General features: G+C 37.0%; 1 protein-coding gene across 3 annotated transcripts in view; it reads right to left on the bottom strand.

Annotated features, from left to right (window-relative positions):
• Window positions 1-13,107, bottom strand: part of MED13L (mediator complex subunit 13L) — a 303,530-nt gene that overhangs the window by 124,540 nt on the left and 165,883 nt on the right. For all 3 annotated transcript variants that reach the window (XM_010342833.3, XM_074402190.1, XM_074402189.1), the window contains one exon: window positions 8,162-8,245. In XM_010342833.3, the coding sequence (XP_010341135.2) occupies window positions 8,162-8,245 (84 nt within the window). The remainder of the gene's footprint in view (window positions 1-8,161; window positions 8,246-13,107) is intronic.

Genomic DNA, 13,107 nt, shown 5'->3' with positions numbered 1-13,107 from the left:
AGAAGACTAAAATAAAACAAACACACACAACATTAAGAACAGCAGTATAAACATGCTATTGATAAATTTAGAGGTAAACTGCTAAAAGAAACAGAAATGTTACCTCAGGAGAGCAACTCAAAGAAGAGAGATGAAATTTCACTTGAACTGCCAGGGAAGACAGAGAGGGTGGGAGAGAAAGAACATGAACAAAGAGAAAATGAGTTTAGACTACGCTAGAATTGTGAAGGGCAACTGTGGCGGTATAAAATGGCTTCTGCTGGGGAGCAGAAATGCCAGATGATGCTTGGGCAATTCCTACACAACTGACACCACATTATGTTCTTCTGTTGGAGAGTACTTCACCAAAAGTAGTCTAACACAAGGACATACAAGGGCAAAGTGATTCAACACAAAAGAAACAACAAGGGAAGAGACACAGGTAGAAGACTACAACAACAGACCTGGCGTTCTATCAAGGAGGCAGCTCTATGGTTTCCAGAAACATTGTGTATTTTATCTTAGCACTCAGTTTTCCATGATATTCTTTAACCATAAATATTAAGCTATTATACTTCAGTCTTATACAACTGTTACTAAAATCCTAAATGAAGCATGCAAGCCACACGTCATCGACAAGTTCTCAGAGACAGATCAGGTAACTGCTACAAACCATACTTAAAAGCTTTATTTTTATAATATCCTTTAATACTCCACAACAGTCATACTGTCATCATATACATTACGCATTTTCAAAATTTTTTCCATTGACTCCATAAAAGGATAACAACAGAACCACAATGCTAGTAAACACCATATTTCAAATTCATACCAAAATGATGATGATTTCAAACATTTAGCAAAGACTACTTCTTTAAAATTAAAAAATCACAGGGCCAGGCGCGGTGGCTCAAGCCTGTAATCCCAGCACTTTGGGAGGCCAAGGCGGATAGATCACGAGGTCAAGAGATCGAGACCATCCTGGTCAACATGGTGAAACCCCGTCTCTACTAAAAATACAAAAAAAATTAGCTGGGCATGGTAGCACATGCCTGTAATCCCAGCTACTCAGGAGGCTGAGGCAGGAGAATTGCTTGAGCCCAGGAGGCGGAGGTTGCGGTGAGCCGAGATCGCGCCATTGCACTCCAGCCTGGGTAACAAGAGCGAGACTCCGTCTCAAAAAAATAAATAAATAAATAAATAATAAAAAATAAAAAAATCACTCATGTCAATATCTTAGGGGTAAAATCAGTATACAATATGACATTTCTTATATTACCATTATTTAGAAAGATTTATAGGAGAAATACCTACTTTACTTAATGTATATAAAAACTGATTCATCAATATGTGATTGGTAAGCTTCCTCTAGTCCAAGAAATAACCAAAATCATTTTTTAAAAACCCTTAATTTTTTCTAAATATTAATACTACCAGCTTAACTACAAATGGCAAACTACCACCATTACACAACAACCAGATGTTAGGCTTTGTGTTAGCTACTTTATTTCTGCTGCTTTATTCATCTACAAAAAAGGCGAGCTTAAGCTGAGTAATTTTAATATAACTTATTTATATAATCTTTTTAACATTTTAAATTATTTCCTTAAATTAATGAGGAAAAAATGTTAGAAAAAAATGTGTAAAATCAAGCAAAAGCAACAATCTGAACTGTATTCTTAACCATCTTTTCAGAAATGATTATTCTTGTCTAAAGAGAGAGAGAAATGTTCTGAAATCTAATTCTAATGTATAATGCTTTCCCCGCTGCTGCCAAGTTGCTACACAGATGCCACAGTCAGAAAATTTTACCAAGTGTAATCACACTTTTCAAAGAAAGGATCCCATTTAGTGACAGCACACTATGACTCAAATAGGCAGCCATGCCTCAATCGCCTCCAATTCCCTTACAATCCTATCACCTGCCTTTCAGCCTTGTTTGGTCACCTCCCAGACCTTACTTCCTCTTACTGGTCTGTCTCATTTCTCATCATCCTACCTTATTCTCCAAAAAAAGTTCATAGGGATGTTAAGAAACATTTGTATAGAGCCCAAAAAAGTGCATCAGGAAAAGGTTTTATATAAATGTTAGTTAACTCAACCTCTCTAGTATCTTTAAAAAAAACAAAACAAAAACAAAAACAAAAACAAAAACAAGGTATAGGTCAGGCATGGTAATACCAGCACTTTGGGAGCCCAAGGTGGGTGGATCACCTCAGGTCAGGAGTTTGAGACCAGCCTGGGTGAAATCCCACCTCTACGAAAAATACAAAATCAGCCAGATGTGGTGGCACATGCCTGTGATCCCAGCTACTTGGGGTGCCGAGGCATGAGAACTGCTTGAACCTGGGAGGTGCACATTGCAGTGAGCTAAGATCACACCACTGCACTCCAGCCTGGGTGACAAGAGTCACACTCCGTCTCAAAAAAAAAAAAGAATTAAGAACCAAGGTATATCTTCTACTATGAGATATTTTCGATCCTCATTGAAAATAGACACCATATATTTAAATATATTTTACTTTAAAGTGTAATAATCAATGACTAATGTTGACATATACTGTTTAGACCACTAACAGCACAAATGAAACATAAAAACTAATAGTCATAACTTTATAAGTTTTTTTTTTTTTTTAATGACAAGTTATCTAGAAAGCAAATACCATATTTAACTATCATCACCTTTGGCTGAAGTGGTCATTCAACTTAACATTCCCCTATGTTTGTTTATGAAACTACAAAGCAAAGTACCTGGTTCAGGGAAGATACTTTTTAAAACTATAGCCACTACTAATACTAAGCTTTATCACAAGGCCTTATTAAGTGTTTGTCTCCTCCCTTTCTGGAATCAACAGTTTTGCATTTTGTAGCTACTTGTTAAAAATATGGCAAGAACACTACATTTAGTATCTTTACTTCAACTCCTATTTATAATGCAAGTGACTGCAATCTGAATTTCACCACTTGATTAAAACTGCCCATGTTATGGTCACCATGACTACATAATTGCCAAATCTAATACTCTTCATAGTACATGTTTTACATGCCACTATGGCAGATACAGCTAATCTATCCTGAAACTTTAGAATTCCACGGTTCTGGGAACACCAGTCTCTCTTGGTTCTCATTTCCAGTTGACTCTTCAGTCTCCTTTATGTATTCTTGTTTCTGTACCCATTCTACAAATGTTGATGTTCCTCAAGACTCTAACTTCATCCCTCTTCTCACTTTTTACACAATTCCCAAATATATTCAAACAGCAGAATACTATAACTCCCTCAGATAGACTGGCAGAAAATGACTAAGTATTTTATAGAGCTACAAAAAAAATCTGTGAAACTATTATGCATGATTATGTAAGCCCAAATTGTCTCATTAATATTCATCTGTGGACTTCCCAACAGCAAGCCCTTGTTAACAGATAGGCACACCACATGTGCCAAGTAAATTTATGAGGAAAACAGAAAAAAAGTATACATAGCTACTGATCTCACTTTTCCAGACACTAGAAAGAGACTTGCTTTACTGTTCACACTCTAAGTGTCTGCTCACCTTCTATACTAGGAATCCCTTCCCTGCCTTCCTATCTGGGCATCTCTAGAAGCTAAATAACACAGATGACTGGGCTATAACAGAGCTGGGGGAGAAAGAGGAGGATGGAGAGAAGGCGTACCACCCAAGAGCAGGGCAGGTTTGCCCATGAGTCGGTGATAGCAAATTAATTCAGAAAATGGAGTAGCAGGTTGTTATCTGTGAAAAGATAAAGAAGAGGAAGAAGAAAGGAGAGAAAAGGAAAGTTTCGCTAGAGCACGGTGGCTCATGCCTATAAACCCAGCACTTTGGGAGGCCGAGACGGGTGAATCACAAGGTCAAGAGATCGAGACCATCCTGGTCAACATGGTGAAACCCCATCTCTACTAAAAATACAAAAGTTATCTGGGCATGGTGGCGCACCCCTGTAGTCCCAGCTACTCAGGAGGCTGAGGCAGGAAAATTGCTTGAACCCAGGAGATGGAGGTTGCGCTGAGCCGAGATCGCGCCACTGCACTCCAGCCTGGGTAACAAGAGCGAAACTCCGTCTCCCAAAAATAAAAAGAAAGTTTCAAAATGCTAAAAACAGCTCTATGACATTAAAACATTTCTGGGATGAGCTAATAATATATTATTACATAAAATGCATGTTTTGCTATTAAATAGAAAAATGTATTTACATTTCTTAAACACGTATGTTAGGTAATGTAAGAAAATTTTTTTAAAAAAAGAAGTTTTAAAAAGTCCAGAATTAAGAGGAGAAAAGATAAAAACATAGTTAAAGTAATATACTTTCAGGGTGTCTGTGTATATGTGTGTGGGCATGTGTGTGTGTGCACATGTGCTATCAGCACATACAGAAGTAATTACAGTATTTGAAAATGTGTGAAGCTCTCTGGAGTATCACCCAAGAGTAGGTTTGCCCAAGAGTTGGTGACAGCAAATTAACCCAAAAAATGAATTAGCAAGTTGCTATTTTTGTTAACTTAGCTTCTGTATACCTGATACCAGAAAAGATCAAAGGCCCACTCTTATTAAGGGCAATAAACTATTTGCTAAAAATAACATTCAAAGACTAAACTGTATAGATTTCAAATTCTCCAGTAATAAAATGTGGATTGAAATTAAATTACAAAACGGATGCTTTCCCAATAGAGAAAACCTGTATGATTAAAATAATTTCCAAATGATTTTAAAAGAATTTATTTTTCACTGGTTTTAAAACAAAAAGCAAAAGTTTTATTTTTTTCAAGTTCAAGATAAACCTTAGAAACCAGAAATTTTTTATATTTGATTTTAGCTGTTACCACTCTTGAGGACAAACCCAGAGTTGTCTTTTCTACTTATTCTTTTCCCAAGGATATGAATAACAAAACAAAAGGTGTCAATATAGAGAAAAAAATTATGTTGAATAAATTTCTATGTTTCTGAAAACACCTGATCGTATACATATATTTGTAATATGTAAATAATCTAAGAATTCTAAACACCATCTCATATCAAACATTAAGAACTCTGTCAAGAGTCCATTAGTAAATAAAATCATAGCATAAGAATTTTAAAGGAGTAGGGAAAGAAATTACAGCACAAGAAATCATATGCTATTATTCTAACAGGTAGAACTCATTCATCAGTATTGTTTTCATCACTATAATTAGAATTATATCTAAATATGCATTATGATAAATCAGTAATACTAATAATCAGTAATGCCAGTAATACTGGCATACACTATCTATATGCTAGAATTACATATATTATATATAGATACTATGGGCTAGTATTATCCTATACTTAGAAATAAGAGATTTTCTGAAATGTACATACGTACATTTAATTTGTTTAGCAATGGGCAACAGGTTTTCCTCCCCATTAGTCACTAAACTGATATGTACCAATGTATCAAAAAAGATACAATTAAACTTAAGAAAAATTAATTCATTTCTACTTTCTCTCAACTAAATTATAAACTGCCACAATAATTACAATTTTCAACTCAGGAACAATAAAAGTTCAGTTGAGAAAAACTAAACGGTTCATGCAAAATCTAACCTGCAACTGGAAGAATAAGATGTGAACCCAATTATCTTCTAATGCTAAATGCTCTCCTCCACAGCATGGCTGCCCATTTAAAACTGTCCATCTCAGACATGACTACTGAGACCCTATTTCAACATCTACCAAGGGACTCTATTTTCCACTCAGAGAATAAAAGGAGGAAAAGTCATCAAATCTAATAAAGTTTTATTAAAGCAAATGCCAGTTTTTGAAATTCATCTTTGGTTTAAACTTTTTCTAATTGTTAACAAGTTCTTCTGAAATAGTTTCAAAATAATTTCTATTTCTACACTGTAGGAAAACAAAGTCCCATATTCAATCATGAATATAATACCTAAAATTAATTCAATTACAGCGCTCAGACAGCAGCAGCCTCCCATTTAAATCAAATCAAATACCCAAATATACTACATGCATTATTTACATCAGGCTTGCTAAAGTTATGAAGATTTCTGGAGCCTAAATGAGTGTAAAGATATAAAACCTCTATATAAAGTAGGTTGATAACTATATTTGACTTTTTAACATGATTTTTACTATTATCATACTAATTGCTACTCCTTCAATTCCTATTTTATTTCTACATTTCCTCTTCATCCCCAAGTGGCTGTCAAATCATCCCGTACTTGATAATCTAAAGATATTTTATGACTAGCTCGGTTAACTCACCAGTGACCAGTGACAAGAATCGATGCTAGGCATGAACACACGCATTCAGAATGATAAAGAAGGTCACTGGGCTACGCATTTCATATTTAACTCTGAAGAGTCATAAACATAAAAGCCAAGTTTAAGCCACCCAGAAAATTTAATTTTAAGTCCTCTGTAAATTTAAGAAGAATGCTAAGATTAAAAGTAAAAACCAAAGGCCCAGGTACAGAGGCTCACACCTACAATCCTAGCACTTTGGGAGGCCAAGGTGGGTAGACTGCTTGAGCTCAGGACTTCAAGACCAGCCTGGCCGACATGGCACAAAACCCTGTCTCTACAAAAAATACAAAAATGAGCTGGGTGTGGTGGTGTGGGCCTATAGTCCCAGCTACTTGGGAGGATGAGATGGGAGGATCGCTTGAACCCGGGAGGCGGAGGTTACAGTGAGCCGAGATCATGCCACTGGTACTACCGTCTGGGTAACAAAGCAAAACCGTGTCTCAAAAAGAGTAAAAATAAATGAAAGTAAAAACCCATGAAACACAGTAAGTAAGCTGAATCAATATATGTACAAGAAAAAAGTCCCATTTCATCAGTCGAAGTATCTGTAAACAGAATCAGACTTTTACATATACATACACGTTACTACTCTTTAAAGGATTTGAATGTACTGAAAAGGGAAAATACTTCAAAAAAGTTTATGATGCTCTTACAAATAAAACTTCCAGTCCCTAATTTACCCGATTTGAAAATTTTCATAAATTATGTCTGGTTAATGAGAAGATTTCACACCCATTTCATTAAAGATTTAAAGCAGACAGATTGAGCGAGAAGACTACTAATGAAGTCTGCTAGAAACTAAGAAAGTCAGGAGAGCAAAGGTTCCTAACGAGGCAGGAGTTTCCAGCTGAATTTTCTGCAACCAAAAGAAAAGGCCTAATCTTAAAACTATTATTTAAGCCTTCAAGTGCCCTAATCTGCACCCAGTACCTGGAACACTTAGGGTAAGTACACCGATAATAAAACAAAATCTAAATTGTATACCATACTATTCAGTAATGAATATTCACCATCCACTTATGAGTCCAACTACATGTATGCTACATTCAGAGGTAGGCAAAGTCAATTTTAAATTTTGAGGGTTTTATTTTCTGATTCTGGTGTGGTTGATCTAAAATTCCATTTCTGTATAGTATTAAGGATTGCATTTAAAGATACACATATAAAGGCTAAAAGTTTAGGATTGTTTAGGAAAGTAATTCAAAGTTTTGGTTTTACAATCATCAAGGATGTGTTGACCTTCTTTAAGGGGGACCAATGAATTCAACAAAAATGGCTGCCATTTCTTCACTGTTTTTTTAAACTTATGCCATATAACACTTTTAAAAAGTTAACAATGAGGCCAGGTACAGTGGCTCACATCTGTAATCCCAGCACTTTGGGAGGTGTCAAGGCGGGTGGATGGCTTGAGCTCAGGAGTTTGAGCCTGGGCATGGCAAAATCCCATCTCTACTGAAAATATAAAAAATTAGCCAGGTGTCATGGGACACACCTGTGGTCCCAGCTGCTTGGAAGACTGAGGTGGGAGAATCACCTGAGCCTGGAAAGTTGAGGCTGCAGTGAGCCAAGCTGGCGCCACTGCACTCCAGCCTGGGTGACAGAATGAGATCTCGACTTAATAAAAAAAAAAAAAAAAAAAAAGTTAAAGATGAGGAAGGAAAACAGAAAATAAAACAAATTATCTCAATTCCAAATAGTACAATAATATGTGGTTTAAACATGAGTAATTTAATAATAGAGTATTTAATAACACTGTGATCCAGGAATTGATTTGAGTATGCCTAAACTACTAACATTACTAGAAAATAAATAAATAAATAAGCTGTTCTCCCACCCACAAAGCCAAAGAAGCCGAAAAGCCAAGAGCACTCTACAAGCTCACCTTTTGTTGACCGGTTTTTCATCCTTTTCGTAGGGTCGGACAAACCATTTCCCAATCCTAACGAAGTTCTTATCCATTAGGCACCTAAAATAATTACATCAAGAATTATTTTTATAGTATCAATAACAAATTAAAGTTGCTGAATCAATATACCAGATGAGATACATCACCAAAAATAAAAACACCAACCACCATCAATTAAACTGTCAAAATTTTGTTTTATCACTTAAAATTTTTAAGCACTGGGCACAGATTCTTAGGCCCACGTAAAAAAGAAAATGTAAACAAAAGCAAGCAAAATAAATTGATCATGTATTTCTAAAACATCTATACTTCCTAATTTCTTCCAATAAAATCACACTTCTGCATAAATTCGATTCTTGAATCACCAAGAATGTTAGGAACACAGCACTTCTTTCTTTTTTTTTTTCTTTTGTTTAGTTGTATCTGGGCTCTGGGGTACATGTGCACGTCCTGCATCCTGCAGCACTGTTGCATAGGTACATACATGCCATGGCGGTTTGCTGTCTCTATCCCCCTACCCAATCCGTTGCCTACATCAGGCATTTCTCCTGGTGTTATCCCCCCACCCCACCCCGTGAGTGCTGTTCCCTTCCCTGTGCCCAAGTGTTCTCATTGCTCATCACCTGCCTATGAGTGAAAACATGCGGTGTTTGGTTTTCTGCTCTTGTGTCAGTTTGCTGAGAATGACACTTTCTAGGTTCATCCATGTCTCTTAACAAAGGACACAAACTCATCGTTTTTTATGGCTGCATAGTAAGGAATATAGCATTTCTTAAGAGAACTTCAGAGACATTCTTCCAAGCCACTGACACACATCTTGCAAGTTGGCTTATTTTTTTTTGAGACAGAGTCTCACTCTGCTGCCCAGGCTGGAGGGCAGTGGTGTGATCTCGGCTCACTAAAGCCTCCACCTCCCAGTTTCAAGTGATAATCCTGTCTCAGTCTCCCAGGTACCTGGGATTACGGGCCTACACCACCATGTTCAGCTAATCTTTGTGCTTTTAGTAGAGACGGGTCTCGCCATGTTGGTCACGCTTGTCTTGAACTCCTGGCCTCAAGTGATCGACCCACCTCAGCCTCCCAAAGTGCTGGGATTACAGGCATGAGCCACCATGCCCGGCCCATCCTGCAAGTTTTAACGCTGCTTTTTTGTTTTGTTTTTTTGCTTGGCATGTGATAGGCAATGCTTTAGCAGGGATCTCAGTGACAACAGGTTTATCTTAGGTATTTTATTTTATTTTCGTAGGCACAATAAAGCACTTGGTTATGGCTTTGAGAGAAACAAGGAATTGCAATTTTTGTTTTCTATAATGAATATCTGCTTTACTCATATACAAGCTGTGCCCCACTTGTGTTTACATGTCACTTATGTATGTTGTTTCAATGTCAAATCACAGGATATTCTAACATGCCTTTCTGAAGACATGTTAAATGGCAAGTGAACACAACTCTTGTAACAATAATATACACAATTCAGCTGAAGTGACAACAATACAGAGTTATGACCAAGTTCGCTCACATGCAGGCAAATGACAAATGTATCTTAACTGCCACCTGGCCGACTGTAGATGCCATAGATTGTAAGAAGTATACCTGATTTTTAAAAACAAAAATGTGGGGGGAAACATGCACATTTGGAACTGGTGAAATACAGTTATAACTAACAGTATTCAATGAAATGACGCATATTTTTTAAGAAGAGATGTCAGACCACTAAATGGAATTCTTCTATACAAGGTTCTACTTACCAGTAAAAGAGCTACATAACCAATTCTTTATTCCATACTGAGGCAATTCTGTACATGGCTTCTGCCTTTGTAATTTTCATACTATCAAGGAGGATAAAAACAATTCAAGCCTTCACCCAACTCATTACAGGTTAGATGGTTTAGTAAATGTTAACAGTTTCTGATGACCACAATGGAACTCCTTTTGGGCAGAGTCAATTTGGAGCACGACTGTACCAAAAAGTCACTGGGCTCAACTGGCTTTACTTTGAAAATAAACTTCCACTGCAATCTTCATTGTTCACAACGAAGAAAAACATTTTCGGACTAACCAAATCTGTTTTTCTAAGCTTGTAAGTTTTGAAAAAATGCTTTTTAGGGGTAAAGGCTGTGACTCCATTAAATTTAGAGTAGGTAATACGGCACACTCACCTGAGGAGAAAGTACTCAAGAAGCAAAACTGAAAAAGTATCTCTACAATTTATTTACTAGCTAGGAGACTTAATTATATTTTTTAGTAGAGTACATATAAACATATTTCCACTAGAACTCTAGTGTTTGATACCAAGTTTCTGCAATAATATTATCAGTTAACTACTACCAGAATCACTACACCACTACTACCTGGTTTGATTACCAGGCATAGTACCTCGTTTAACTCTTGTAATAATAATAAAAGATGGGTGTTACAATGGCAATTTTTATAGAAGCAGCAGCCGAGGCACAGTGAGACTTTCATCCAGATAATAAATCATAGAGCTGCACACAAGCCCAGGTATATCTGATCGCAGAGCCAGGACATTTAATAACTAGCATATACCAATTCTCAGGCTGTCACATTTTCCCAATTATTTCCCTATTTCTTAAATCCAAACGTACCTTGCTAAATTATGGGTCTATTTAATGTGATAATGTTTCTTTATTCTCCCAAAGCCATTATAAAATTGAAGGTATATTTTTAAATTGATAATGCTGAAAATAAAAGCAATAGGGCACATAACAGGTATGGAGTCACATCAAACATTTAACAGTCTTCCAGTTAACACACATCCTCACTTAGTAAATACTGTTTTAAAAATTCTTTATTTCCTCATATTATGTCTTGAAGGTCAGAATTCAAAAGAACCATGTATTCAATAATAAATCATAAATTTACAGTGTGCAGAAAGAAAAATCCAAGGCTATAGAGAGTATAATATGAAATAAAAGCAGATAAAGTATATGTGACTAAAGGGGCCAACATGTAAAAGTTTATTTGCAATACTATCATGTAAAAGTCACAAATTCTATATGCTGACTTCATTCCAGAAAAAACAAACAAGGTCTGGAGGGTGGAAGAACAGTACACAGTCAAGACAACTTAAGGACAAAAGCAAGAGGCAAAAGGCTGATGAAAATGCTATCTGAGAGGCTAACTCTGTGTGAATATATCTCCCTGAGCTCCCACTACAGGGCTTATTTCTTAGGCAGCATCAAGAAAAAGCTGTTATTACTTATACACAAAACAGCCATGGAAACTACCGATGCTTCAACCTGAAACCATGTGTTTCCAAATGAGAATCACAAATAACTCACATATTTTTCATTTGCTAATGAGTGTCTCTGTGATCAATGATTTCCTACACAACGAAAGGAAAACATGACAGCATAGAATTGTTTTCACTGTTTTTTAAGTACTGGGACAGAGATGGGAAATACATACACAGTCCCTCCCAGATTAGGCAGTAGAGAAAGTATTTCCATGGGGTTACCGGAGGAAATGAGAGAGGAGGAGGTGTGCTCTTGCTAAAGAAGCCCTAACTGATACACTGGAATATGCTGACTCAACAGTAGACTATATAGAGGCACACAGTCCTTGGTTCTCAAACGTTTTTGGGCCGTGGATCTATACTAATAAACAAAAAATTGGCTGGGCTTGGAGGCTCACCCCTGTAATCCCAGTACTTTGGGAAGCCGAGGTGGGTGGATCACCTGAGGTCAGGAGTTTGAGACCAGCCAGTCCAACATGGTGAAACCCTGTCTCTACCAAAAATACAAAAATTAGCCAGGTGTTGTTATGGGCAACTGTAATGCCAGCTACTCAGGAGGCTGGGACAAGAGAATCACTTAAACCCAGGAGGTGGAGGCTGCAGTGAGCCAAGATCACACCATTGCACACCAGCCTGGGTGAAGAGCAAGACTCAAAAAAAAAAAAAAAAAAAAATTAATGAGCCAGGCAGGGTAGCTCATGCCTATAATCCCAGCACTCTGATGGGCCAAAGTGGAAGAACAGCTTGAGGCCAGGAGTTTGATACCAGCCTGGGCAACACAGTGGAACACTTTATCTATAAAAAATACAAAAATTAGCTGGGTATGGTCATTGACACCTGTAATCCCAGCTACTCAGGGAGCTGAGGTGGACAGATCACTTGAGCCCAGGAGGTCAAGGCTGCAGTGAGCTGTGGATGGCACCCCTGCACCACAGCCTGAGTGACAGAGCGAGATCTTGTCTCAAAAACAAAACAACAACAACAAAAATTAATGAAAGACATTATAAATTCCTTCCTCAGAAAAATGTGTGGAAGAGCAAAACATTGTACACAATTACACAGAGTTGGTAAACTATGAAGCACATCCTCAGCTCTGAATTTCCATATCAAATAATACCACTAATGTCTACTAACCTTGCTTTGGCCTGAAATCTCTTACTTCTCCTTTCTCCTCTAGTTTGAATTCTATTCATTCTGTCCCAGATTAAGCCTACACAGTACACTAACATCTACAAATCAGCACTTTCACCACTGAGTTGTAATGATCAAATTCTATTGCTTTCTTCCCCCATAAAACTATCAGTTCTTAGGGAGTACAGATGGGGTCTGTCTTATTCACTGACAATGTTCAACAAATATTTAAGTGCCCATATGTAAACATGCTTAAATGTACTCTTATACTGGAAGGTGCTCAATAAATAGATGAGAAATGAAAGCCATATATCAAAGAGTATTTTCCTATTCATAATGTAACGCTGGTATTCTTCTGGTTTACAGTCACAACTTGGGTAATCTCGTACTGTTACTTGAATTTTTTTATGTGTATGTATTCTCACCAATGAGACTGTCAGCGTTTGAGGGCGGAAAAAAGTCTACATATTTCACTTCTTTATAGCCCATCATATCCCATTGAAGATTAAAATCACAGTAGATACTAAATATGCAG

Source organism: Saimiri boliviensis, chromosome 7, assembly GCF_048565385.1.
Source record: "Saimiri boliviensis isolate mSaiBol1 chromosome 7, mSaiBol1.pri, whole genome shotgun sequence".
Lineage (NCBI taxonomy): Eukaryota > Metazoa > Chordata > Mammalia > Primates > Cebidae > Saimiri > Saimiri boliviensis.
This window is presented reverse-complemented; position numbering and strand designations above follow the sequence as displayed.